At 39.8% G+C, this 13,258-nt stretch overlaps 1 protein-coding gene across 1 annotated transcript in view; it reads left to right on the top strand.

The window, feature by feature from the left end:
- LOC306972186 (calsyntenin-2-like) overlaps positions 1-13,258 on the top strand; it is a 109,865-nt gene that overhangs the window by 88,930 nt on the left and 7,677 nt on the right. Inside the window, exon 10 of the mRNA XM_079568706.1 lies at positions 10,997-11,159. Coding sequence (XP_079424832.1) covers positions 10,997-11,159 — 163 coding nt within the window. The remainder of the gene's footprint in view (positions 1-10,996; positions 11,160-13,258) is intronic.

Raw genomic sequence — 13,258 nt, 5'->3', positions numbered from 1 at the left:
ATTTGTTACTTAAACACAAATGTGTCTATTATTATATGCACCGTGTCTTTTGAGCCCACCTTATTTTGTTCCATGTCTCAAATCCTCTTCAAAGGCTCGCTAGCTCAAACTATCCCAGTTGGCCGTCCCTGCATCAGCATCGTATACAGCTTACTTGTGTCAAGAGTTTTTTCACTGTTGGCTCAGATAATTCAGTCATCATTCGAACATAAATTCAGTATAGTGATTTCCATGAGTAGACAAGGATTTTTTAAACAATCAGCCTAAAAAGAGGTAGATACATAGCACATATTGGTATTACATAGAGAACACCTTTATCCACGCATGCTGAGACGTTATTCTAAACTTGTGGGTGTAGAAAGTAGGTCACAAAGATGTTGCGTAGATACTTTTATTATTCAGTTTAAGTGTAGCTGGAGCCTCTTTTCATTTGCTTGTACCTGTACAAAGCACTTGAAGCAAATGTACTGTACCTGTTATCAGCTCCAGCTCAACAGCGACAACACACAGAGTGACAGAAACACAGCAGTGATGTCTGAGAATGTTCAGTTAAAGGGACTATATGTAGTTTAAAAATGTTGAAACTAAATATTTTCCTCCCCCTACATGTTCCAGCCATGTCCTAATGTGCAGAATGAGCCCAGAACTGTTCACCACAACTGCATCTAAAATCCTGCACTGTCGCTCAAAAAAAGGTTACTTGGGGTCCGAATAAAATGGCCAACTTGCATCTAGTCCCTTTAAGGTTAAGTTATGCTTTATTAATCCCTATATGGGGAAATTTGTTCGCTGCATTTGACCCATCCTCAATGCCGCTGGGGCAACGTGTAGCAACAGTAAGCGTAAGCAGGGAAACTCATCTCTAGACTACAGTAACAGTCAGAAAAGCCTGGCTAGAGGAGTAACCTATTGTACATGTTTTTAGTGGTCAGGGAAGCCAGAGTCGCTGGAGAAAACCTACACAGACAGACCCTGCTTCCTCTGCTTGAACCTCTTGTTGTTCCCTCCAGAGGCTGGCAGGGGTGGATGTGACAAAGGAAAGGGCAAACACACACACACAATGATATTTTTATTTTTTTATTTTTTAACAAACAACCCCAAGACATAGTTTTTCTTTTCATTCTCTCTGGTTCCTCTTATCTCGTGCTTTCCGACCACCGTCTGTGCTTGTCCCTCACAAGGCGACTGCAGATATGGAAGCTTACTAGCGTATGCGTAGACACCTTTGGATTTAGAGAGAAAGGCAGCGGAGGAAACATGGAGCGCAAAGAAGGATAATTTATCAGTTTGGTTTCGGTATTTAACACTTGTTACTTAAACACAAATGTGTCTATTATTATATGCACCGTGTCTTTTGAGCCCGCCTTATTTTTTTCCATGTCTCAAATCTTCTTCAAAGGCTCACTAGCTCAAACTATCCCAGTTGGCCATCCCTGCATCAGCATCGTATACAGCTTACTTGTGTCAATAGTTTTTTCACTGTTAGCTCAGATAATTCAGTCATCATTCAAACATAAATCAATTTTTCACGAAGGATAAAAAAGACAAATTAGTATTCTCTGTTTGTGCTTTACCTGAAGTAGAACTAAGTGAACTGTGGACAAATAGCTTTCATACAATTACTTCTAATTACAGAATTGTTTGGCTCAGATTTTCAATATGTGAAAGGGAGCACTAAAATGTACAGTGTGAATAAGAGTAAGTCATAAAAAGGGCAGATGGATGAAGAAGTGCGTTGAGGGTAAAGGTAAGGATAGGAAGGTTAGGTGACTATGGGGTGTCACCACTGCTACTTGACGTCCTTGTTCCTCCAGCACTTAGCGAGAACACTCGATGGCTTCTCCGGCAACTCCATTTAGCTCTATTGATTTTGCAATTCTCACTTCAAGAGACAACGGGTTGGGCCGAGATGGAAGAAAGTGGGCAACGAGAGCACGCCGTGCAGAAAGAGGCTGCAATTTTGGTAGTCGATAGCATGCGGCGAGGGAATGTCTTACAGGAAGGCAGGCACGCGCATCAGCATGCACGGCCAGGCACGGGAACGTGAACACCCTCCAACCCATTGTGTTGTCTGCTGTTTTTTCACCTGCGCTAATGGACCTAAGGACACATCACTTTTCTCCAAGCACTTTCCTCACTTGAATCAAGATAGCGTCTCCGTTTGAAGAAACCAGGCCTCACTTATACTTTTTCTGCTTTTGTCTGCTGAGAAGTGTTCGATTTTAAAGTAAAAGTTCGGTCTTCTCTCTGATAAGATAGTGTGTGGCAGAGCGCGATTTAAACCCTTATCGATGAGGCCTTTCTTCAGGCAAGGGTCAAGATAAAGAAAAAAAAGTAAGATAGAACTGAGCAGCACCAGTGCCTAAGTCCTACATGCCTTTGTACTGTATTGTACTGTATTTTCATTTATCAGATGAATTGTGTACAGTGTATGTGGCCTCAGACTTGACTCATCATCATTCTGCCATGGCTTGTGCTATTAGCAGTGTTGATTGAGGTGTTTCTTTGTTTTTCACAAGATTAATTGGATAGCTTTGTGCTTGATAGTGCATTTTGCCTCTATTGCTCTACTTAACCACAGGGAAGTGCTGAAACAATATTAAGATTAATGTACTCTACGGAGGTCATTTACCAAGACAGGTGCTAATTATTATTATTATTATTATTATTATTATTATTATTATTATTATTATTATTATTATTATTATTATTATTATTATTATTATTATTATTATTATTATTATTATTATTATTATTTATTTATACAGGTGGTCTCTTGAGACTCAATGTCTCATTTGCAAGAGAGACCTGTTAAAACATACAAGGTAAATAACAGTTAACAATAAGACAACAGTGGAACGATTAGACCATAACACAATACTAAGAAAATGTGTAAAACTTAAAAACAAGAACAGACACATGGAGGATACTCCTTTACAAAGGATTTAAACTTGTAAGTTTAAATCAAGTTTAAATCCCTTGTAAAGGTTTTCTGTGCCTCATTCCAGACATTTGGTGCGAAGTAGCAAAAGGCCTTCTTTCCCCATTCTGTTTTACACGATGAGACTCGAGAGTCAAAATGTCCTGAGACCTCAGCTGGTAAGCATTTGACCTGACATTTATAAGATCAAACAAATAATCAGGAAGGACACCAAGAAGAGCTTTATAAATAAACAGCAGACAGTGCTGCTCCCTCCTTGCTTCTAGAGATTGCCAACCCACTTTAGCATAAAGATCACAGTGGTGGGTCCTATAACCATCTCCAGTGATGAATCTAATGGCTGAATGGAAAACTGCATTCAGAGGCTTCAACACAGATGCAGTGGAATGCATATATATGACATCACCGTAATCCAAAATTGAAAGTAACGTAGCCTGGATTAACAGTTGTCTCTTGTTAGGAGGGATACAGTTTTTGTTTCTGTAGAAAAAAGACAGCTTTGCTTTAAGTTTGTTCGTTAGCTCCTGGACATGTTTACTAAATGAGAGCCTCTCATCGATCCAGATGCCAAGATATTTGGAACCGTCTAAAGCAGACACTGACACGTTCTGTGACAGAACCAACTGTTTTCTAGATGATGCATTTAGTTTTCGAGGAGTTCATCAACATTTTCAAGTCAGTAAATTTTGTTGAACCAAATTGAAGTCATGTTGTATATTTTGAATTGCTTGTGCAGCAGAGGGCGACATAGAGTACAGAATTGTGTCATCTGCATATAAATGAATGGAGCTTTGTTTTAGGTTATCACCAATAGAGTTAATATACATTGTAAATAAAAGTGGTCCTAAAACTGACCCTTGAGGCACAACCTTCTTAAGATATAAAGATTCAGACTGGTAGCCTTCAGCAACAACCGCCTGGGTTCGATCTGTGAGATAATTTCTAAACCAATTTCTTGCATTTAAATCAAGCAAGTGCAAAGTGAAAAATTTAATATATTATTTTGTATTTATTGTGTGTTTGACCTGAACTTTTGAGATAAAGTGTATTACAGTTATAGGGCCATGTAAATGAGAGAATGCTACATGAGTAAATATGTACACACGACTGTACTGCTCCTCCACTTTAGTACGTGCTACTCGTTTTGCACATGAGCAAACGCTTGGTAAATGACCCCCTATTTGTTCCAATATTTTATATGTTAACTAAACATCAGTGAGTGCTGGCATGGTGATTTATTGAAAACACTGCCCTGACCTATTTTAAAATGCTTTTTATGTCGGTTCAATTCTCTTCTTCCATATTATTTCATACCACTTCTATTTAACTACACAGTCTGAGGGAAAAAATACACACTTTCTTACATTTTTAGTCGTATATTTCTATGTAGCGTTGCAATACTTTATAATCTATAATAAAACCTTCTGTATTTTGGGTTTGAGTTTGTGGCCTTTTCACATAAAAGCATCAATGACCTACTTTTGATAGTAATAGTAATGAAATATATGCTAAAGTACTAAGATTTCCTAAAGTCTGTTAAAATTAAAAGCAAAGTTTAATAATTCTTTCTACACATTTCTCTGCTTTCCAGTGTGATTTGAAAACTTATTGCTTTAGTTTTGAGTGTGCGATATAGGGCCCTCTATTTCCTGCTCATGGCCCACTCCACTGCCACTGAGAGCTGTATGCACTACATTATACACCAACATTACAAGCCTCCACTCTGCATGCTAATGTTTCCTGTTCTTTGTTGCTTTATCCTATTTTCTCCCTTTTTCCAATGCTCATTTGCATATTTCCAGATGACTGTATCTCATAAAGCAGATAAAATGAATAAAACACCAACATAAAAATTAATCAATTACAGTAAAAAAACAAGAGTGCAGATGAAATAGTTTCAGTTTTCATATGCACGGGTAAAAAGAACTGTTTTCAGCCTGGATTTGAACATTGTCAGATTTGAGGCTTGTCTCACATCCTCATGAAGACTGTTCCAGATTTTTGCTGCATGAAACTGAAACGCAGCCTCACCGTGTTTATTATTGACTCTGGGAATCACCAGAAGTCCCTGAAGTTCTTACGGCCCAAGATGGTTCATATGGCGCTAACATGTCAGAGATGTACTTTGGTGCATCTATACTGTATTAAGTGACGTTGTCAAAACTCTACTCTCTTGTTTACAGTTTGTTTTATTCATGTGTGCTGCAGCCTTTACATTTCTTAGCAGCACAGTGTGACACGTACAATAGGCAGCTATCAATAATGCACTGGTACAACAGCTGCAGCGAGGAGGGGCATGCAAGGAACATGAATACAAGCAGAAAAGATGAGAACGGAGCAAGGCAGGGGAGTATAGAGGAATCTGTGTTTGGATACGCTACATGAGATGACAAGAGAATAGATGTGATTGTTAATTTACAGAAAGTGTTCACATGCCGTTTGTGGAGATAATGGTGAGGACAGATTACTCTATATCGGGCTCTAATAAAGATTTGTCTGTTCATATTCTCTAACATGCACTGTGATGAATTTCCCTTTCAGAGCAAGAAAGTCTCGAGTCTCGAACATGACCTTGACTAATAATTTGGTGAATTTTGCTTGTAGGTTATTTTGCAAACCAGTTTGAGAGCACAGCTGTGAGAGAAATATGTAAGGCTGTCTCATTCCTAACATGGAGAATAATCTGGAATGATTCATATTCTACCAGATTATTCTAAGATTAATACTTTCAAAATACAATGCCAGTGCATCAACCTGTATGTTCATGCTATGTTATTCTCATTCTTAACAGATTTTCCTCATCTATAAAAAAAAAAAAATCAAACCTGAAATACACCGTCAGAGGTCTCTCAGGTGTTAAATCCATCCCCCAGTTTCCATAGTAATATTTGCGTCCAATCAACTCTCACTATCTCACTTCTTTTGTGCCAATATAATGTAATAGTTCCTCGTAAACACGCCATGACAGATCTCCACAGATAGGCAGCCTTATCAGCTCTACTTTATGCTCGGCAATAAAACTCGGCTGTTGTTGCACCATGATATATGAACTGCACAAAGGAAATCTAGAGATGCCGTTTCGTTTAGATGCTGACAAGATGAAACCATCAACAAAGAAGACAGGTGCCATAATTGAATTGGTTATATTTATGATTAACTGCTGCAAGGATTCACACTGTGTCTAAATAGTTCATTCCGAGTCAATTATGTGACACATTTTAACAAATTAAATTCTTTTGAAGGAGTCGCTCAAGGAATTTAGGGTGTGAAATTTGTCTTGAGTGACATATGACTGACAAATAGTTTTTTGCTGCATTTTGTCATTATCGTGGCCAGTGGTGGTCAAAGTTACTTGAGGCATGAGATAAAGAAATTACTATTTACCGTGCATGAAAAAGTGTTAAAATAGTCCTCGGCCCTGGTCCTAAGTGTCTCTGGGAGCTGGCTCCTGGAGACTGGCTCATTACTGCGGTTCAGCATTCATTGTCTTATGTTTTAGCAAAGCAGATGCACTTTCAAGCTTCCTCTGACTAATGTGCTCTCAGGCAACGTACCTCAGTGGCTGCAAAAGAGCCCTGCTAATGACAGTGTTGTTAAATTTAGAAAGCAAACAACACGGAGATATGGACAACTGTGAAATAATAACACCAGTCTTTTTCTAAGGCTTGTCAGAAAATCTGCATTGTGAGCAGATGTGTAAAAGATGACCCTCCATGTCCCCTTTCTATTTCTGATCAAAGTGACGCACACAGCTGTGACATTTACTGATCTCTCCTCCTTTTGTTTCCGTCTGAAAAAGAATGATCAGGAGAAGTTTATTCACAGATGTTTGTGTTTCTTTTGTGTGTATATGCAGTAATGATGCCCCACACTGTAGTCATTATTCATATACACCACATGGCTCAAAGACAAGCTGATTTTGCCCTTGACATGTAGAGCATTGATTTCTGAGTATGTCCAAAAAAAAAGAAAAAAGAAAAAAGTACAGTACTGTATCAAGCCCATTCCTGTGCAGAGTTATGAATAAAAATAATAATAATAATAATAAAAAACCTAGTGCTCACTCCAGCCACTAGGAGGCAGCTTAAAGCCACACTGTGTAAAATAAATAAAATTGAAATGCAAGCATGTATCTGTGTTGAGCTGGTCATTAAGATCAAGTTTTGTTCTGATGGCAAAAGTATAGTCCAAAATGTTATGCAGTGTGCCTTTTAGTTTAGAAAAGAAAGAAAGAATTCCACACATGTCCAGCAGAGGGTACTGACAGAATAAGAGATCAGGACATACATAACACATTAAATCCACGTGGTAAATGGTCAAGTCTGCCCCAGGGCAGCTCTGGCTCCAATAGCAGCTTACCACCACCAAGTGTGGAGCAAATGAATAATGACTACGATGCAACACTTGTGACGCAGGCTGGTAAAGTGCTATACATGCGTTTGACCAAATCAGCTCTACTTTAAAATCACAGCTCATTAATATTCATGTATTGAAACATTTTTTCTCAATTGTATTTTCCTGTTTACGTTATTTGTGGCCCATGACTCAAATGAGTTCGGCACCCTTGAAGTACACCACACTCGGTGGTGGTAAGCTGCGATTGCAGCCACAACCGCCCATTGGGGAAGACTGACGGAAGTGAGGCTGCCAATCTGTGCCATCGGCCCCACTCACTCACACACTACATTTATTGCAGCCTTATATATAGCCATTTTTTTTAGTGATAGGGGAAACTGATACTGGACCTCCTAGCTGTGAAGCTCAAGTGCTAGCTGCTGAGCTACCGTGGCGCCCACTGCCATGCCAGTACACTACAGTATACTTTGAAAAGTCACACATTCTTCAACTGTTCAGTTTGGTGATGACGTCATCTGAAATTACTGTCTATGACACAGATGATAGGAAATAACAGATAGAATCAAAATCTTTGAAAATACAGTAAAATCTTGTGAATGGAAATTTTGGTTTGAAATTCTGAACAAAATAGTGTTGTTTTGGTTTGGACGAGAAAATAACTGTTTTCCCCTCACTGGATGAGGGAAACGTAAATGATGATGCACTTAATCAATTGCTCAGCATCCTGATAGTGACGACAACATGAATAAAAGAGTTTAATTGATCATCTTTCACAGGCTGGCGTAGTTGTTGTGCTCTTTCTGGTCAAGTGCACTATTATACATAATTAAAGCATTATCTTTTCTGCCAGTAATTCACACATAGGGTGACACTTGTTTTGGTGCAGAATGATACATAAAACATCGATGGAAATAGGGGGAACTTGATGTTGGAAGCAGTTCACAGTACAAGTACAAGCTACCTGCAGAGAGGATTTAGCATGTCGGGGCGGGGTGTTGACAGGGATATCCTTGGGGAGTTTCTGTCTCTCCATGCTCATAAAAGATGACAGTCAACACAAGAAATCAAAACATCCCCAGAGAATTCAGAAGGCTCCAACACAGGGCTTAACCCCATTAGCTCTCACAACAGCTTGTGTGTGGTGCCATACCCGCATTGTTTGTGCGTGTATGATATCCAATATTACAAGTCAGTTTGACAACGTGTCTGAGTTTGGGTGGGTTGATTTAGTTATTATTGTAGCAGATGACATTACTTCTGCAAAAAAACATATTCACTCATATAGGGGACACGAGTTGTTGCCTCTTGACAAATAAAGTGCCTTGCCTTAAATTTACAATTTACATCAGTACGACCACTTGTTGCCACTATTTTGATATTGACTACAATCCTTTTTACAACAGCTGAACATGTGTGTAATAGTCACGAGTGAGAGAACGTTGGGTAAGAGCTTTCCACATTGGTGAGCAGGATCTTGTTAATGACTGAGCGAATCCCTGTTTTTTCCTGACTTAGTAGAAACATTAGGATTAGAGGTTGTTTTGTTGTTCGCCTTACTGTCCAGTTGTATGTAAATGAAATTGTAATATATGTTAAAAAATACATGGGGTCAAAGATCATAATAAAAATCCAAATTGTATGCAGAAAACCACAATACAATAAAAAAAAATAACTCTTATTAACCTTTGAATATTTATCAAGTTGGGAGAAACATTTCGTATTATATTTCTTTAGGTCAAGGTTTCAGTCAAAGTTTATTTTTATAGCATGTTTCAAATACAGTTGACACTGCCCAAAGTGATGTACAAGTTTCAGACAAGAAAAAATAAACAATATAAAAGGTACAAAATATATACATAAAGAAGCTAAAAAAATAAATAAATAAATTGATCAGTAATGTACAATAATGTGCAATATTTAGCTCAGCTTGTGTTGAAAGCCAATGTATAAAGGTGTGTTTTAAAACACTCAATGGAGGCAGATCATACGCTCAAAGGAAGCTTGTTCCAAAGTTTGGTTCCAGTGACCGCAAACGCCCTGTCGCCCTGTTATTCAAACTGGGACAAGTTAAAAGCAGCTGGTCACATGACCAGGGCTCTCACAGGACTATACCAACACAACAATTCAGAAATATACTCTTGAGGCAGGCCATTCAGTGGTTTAAAAGTCAACAATAGGATTTGAACTTGTATTCTAAAAGGCATGGGGAGCCAATGAGGTGTAGCAGAGGAGTAATGAGGTCATAGCACCTAATATCTGTCAGGATGTGTTAGGCGCATCGCATTATACATTATCCCATCACACGGCTGAGTGGCTAGCGCTCTTACCTCACAGCAAGAAGTCCCAGGATTGATTCCCGAATTTTCTGTGTGGAGTTTGCATGTGTCTCTCCCCGTGTTTGTGTGGGATTCCCTCGGGCGTTTCCCATGCACATGCAAAAACATGCACAATAGGTTAATCCTCCAGCCAGGTGATTCTGACCATCAGCATGGCTCCACATCTGGAGATAGAACATCTGGCGGTACAGCGGTCCCCCACTGCTCCTACGGCATCAAAGGATGGGTCATATTTCCTTAACCTTAAGTATCAATTCTTGACTTTCCAAGTAACACTCGGCCTAGATCAACATCAAATTGGACCAAAGTTGGACTAAATCACCGTCCAAGCCAGGTATAAATAAGAAAAACACATGCCTTAAGATAAGATAAGATAAGATAAGATAAACCTTTATTGATCTCACAAAGGAGAAATTCACTTGTTACAGTCGGCGTTACTTCACAGTCTTATTGTACAGGGACTATACAGAGTTTAAAAATGTTAAAATGAAGTATTTTCATCCCCCTACATGTTTCAACAATGTCCTATGGTGTAGAATGAGCCCAGACCTGTTCACCACAACTACCTCTAAAATCCTGCACTGTCGCTCAAAAAGGTGTTAATTAGGGAGCTTAATATAGAAGCTGCAGTTACACGTATGACCTGACGTGGCAGTAGTGAGTATAAAATAGCTAACTTGCATCTAGCCCCTTTAAATGTATTGCTTAAGCACCACTATAGTCGTACATTCTGTCATCTTGGCTACTAATTGCCCTTGGGGAAGTGCACCTTAAGTCCCATCAAGTATCCTCAAAGCATCGGCATCTCTCTGCCAGTTTTATTTTATGGAAGTAGTTCACAGATGATGCTATTAACGATGCTCTACACATAGTTGCAGTGAGACTGGAAATATATAGGTGGCCATTTTACACTCCTCTTTGCAAACCATGACCTCACTTTTGAAGCGAGAGAGCAGGACACGCCTCTCTTCTGTTCCTCAAAGGCTCTTTCGGAGTGACAGGACGTATTTCTCACCCTCTGCTAATGAACACCTCGTTATATGGCGCCTCGTTAGTTTATTTGACGACAGATAAGTCAGCTGCAGATGAGCCGGGGACTTTGTTGCATCCCTTTCACTGAAGTGAGATGAGAAATAAAAGAACGCCAGTGCTCTTGCCTTCATGATTGTAAACATCATCTTTATAACGCGTCTCTGTAAACACAAGCCTCCTTGGGAAAAAAATACTGCCAAACTCAGAAGACATAACGCTGAGGGAATAGTGTTTTTCTATGTCCTATTTTCTTGCACTCATGAATATATTTTCATCTGAATGTGTCCACAAAAAGCCGAGCGATAATGAGCCCCTCCCTCTGTGTTTGCAGATATGTGACAAAGAGTGGCACTACTATGTGATCAACGTGGAGTTTCCGGCCGTGACGCTGTTTGTGGACGGCGTGACCTTTGAACCGTACCTGGTGACGGACGACTGGCCCATCCACGCTTCCAACATCGACACGCAGCTGACGGTGGGCGCCTGCTGGCAAGGTCCGTACAGTGCTCCTCCAGTGCGCCTAGGCATCTCCAGTAATGAGGGCTGACAGGGAGTGGATATGTATGTGTCAGCTGTGTGCTTCGGTTTGATGTTACAGTTGTGCCAGCTTCAGAAATGACATGAAACTGCGTGGCTTCAAGAAGAAGTCATTTAATGTGCAGAAGGACGAGTAAAAAAGGAAATGATTAAGTGTATCCCAAATGTATTATTTATAATTTATAACTATGTTCATAATAGTCAGTTCAGTTGAAATCATGATGGCTCCCTAGATGGGGTTGCATTTGGAACACACACAAAGAATAATCTTGTAATTATTCTCATTTTTGCATAAAACAGAAGGTGATTTAAAAATGGCTTTACCAAAATATGCAGTACATTCAAATCACGCTTTCATTGTTCCCTTGAGCAAAACACCACCCACCTTGCCTGTGTGAATGTACTGTCAGGGTCAGTTGTCGGTTGTAGTCAGAGAGACTTATAGCGCAGAGTGGCAGTCTTGTTTCCACATTCTACCCCAGGGCAGCTGTTGCTTTAACTTCAGTCACGTTTGGTGATCAAAACAGAGCATTGGTAATTATTATAATATTAAAGCATCTTTCTTATATAGCGCTTTTCCAGATGCCCAAAGTTGCTTTACAATTTCGTGCATTATTCATTCACACCATATTTGGTGGTGGCCTGCTACTATTGTAGCTACAGCTGTCCTGTCCTGACTACCACCAACCACTCTCTCAGTCACTCAGTCACTCAGTCACTCACTCACTCACTCACTCACTCACTCACTCACTCACTCACTCACTCACTCACTCACTCACTCACTCACTCACTCACTCACTCACTACATTCACCAGGCTTCATGGTGTTCCCAAACGGTCTCCTATCCAAGTACCAACGAGGCCCTTCCCTGCTTAGCTTCCGAGATCTGGCGGGATCGTGCAGAGCAAAGGCGGTATGGCCCAATTTTGGAATAATAATGAGTCATGGACCAAAGTGAAGTGATTATTTTCTACAAGCCATAAAAACATGCAATTGTAATCATAAAGAACTTGCCACTTTTTATGTTGCACACTAAGTAGTCCCAGACAGCTAGCTTTAAATCACAGTTCCCAACACTCATGCTAAGCACCATGTTTTTCCTGTACATTTCTTTTCATCGCCATCATAATGGCCATGTGCCTGATTGCACTTTCTTTCCTTCCTTTTTGAGTCAAACTTCACATGGCGTTTTCCTTCTGCGTCTTTCCATGAAAGTGTGATTGTGAAAGAACACCCTGAAGGAAGGATTAGCTCGAGTGAATGGAGGACAAGTTTGCCCGCTATTACATCCCAATGAAGCCGCTTTAAGCTTCACTAAGCCGCAACTGATAACTTTGCAGGCCATTAGTGGGCGAGATTGCCTTTCAGAGTGTCTCATTTCGGTGGGCCCCCTCTCCCCCACAATCAACAACATAATGGCGAGACATGTGGAGGGGAAGTCATTCAAAGTGTATTCTGAAAAAGTCCAAAGGCACAATACAAGGTTGTAAATGAAAGAAATTCCATTGCGAATGTCCTTAAGTAATGCTCTGCAGTTTGAAGGGACTGGAAGACTTTTCATTCCTACACAAGAGCCTGCATTCTGTTTAAATGACGACCTTTTCAAAGATTGTTATTATGCGCACCTCCTTTTTTTGCTTAGTCTCTATCTTTGAATGTTACTCCAGCCAGTCATCTGCACTGGGAAGTTATTTTTGCACTTTCATATTGATTTGGCAAATATATCAAGTATTTTTTCTGATGCAACCTCTCTGTTTGTCCAAGCTTGGGACTACCATAAGGATTACATTGAGCGCCTGATTTACAAAGCGTTTGCACATGCATGGATTGTACATACAGGGCACAGGTGCAGGCGAGAGGTAAATGGTCTCAATTTTTACAGCGCTTTTACCCAATGTAATGTACCTACAGTAAATCCTGAGACTATTGGTTGTGTGATGGAGTCATGGCAGAATAAAACAATAAAGAAACAGGCTATAAACAATGGCAAATGTCTGCCCCCATCTTTCTCAAAGCTATTATCAAGCAAAGATGTGCATTTCTTTAATTATCAGAC

The sequence above is a fragment of the Gobius niger genome, assembly GCF_951799975.1.
Source record: "Gobius niger genome assembly, chromosome: 13".
NCBI lineage: Eukaryota > Metazoa > Chordata > Actinopteri > Gobiiformes > Gobiidae > Gobius > Gobius niger.
Note: the sequence above shows the minus strand (reverse complement) of the source record. Positions and strands in the feature narration are given on the sequence as shown.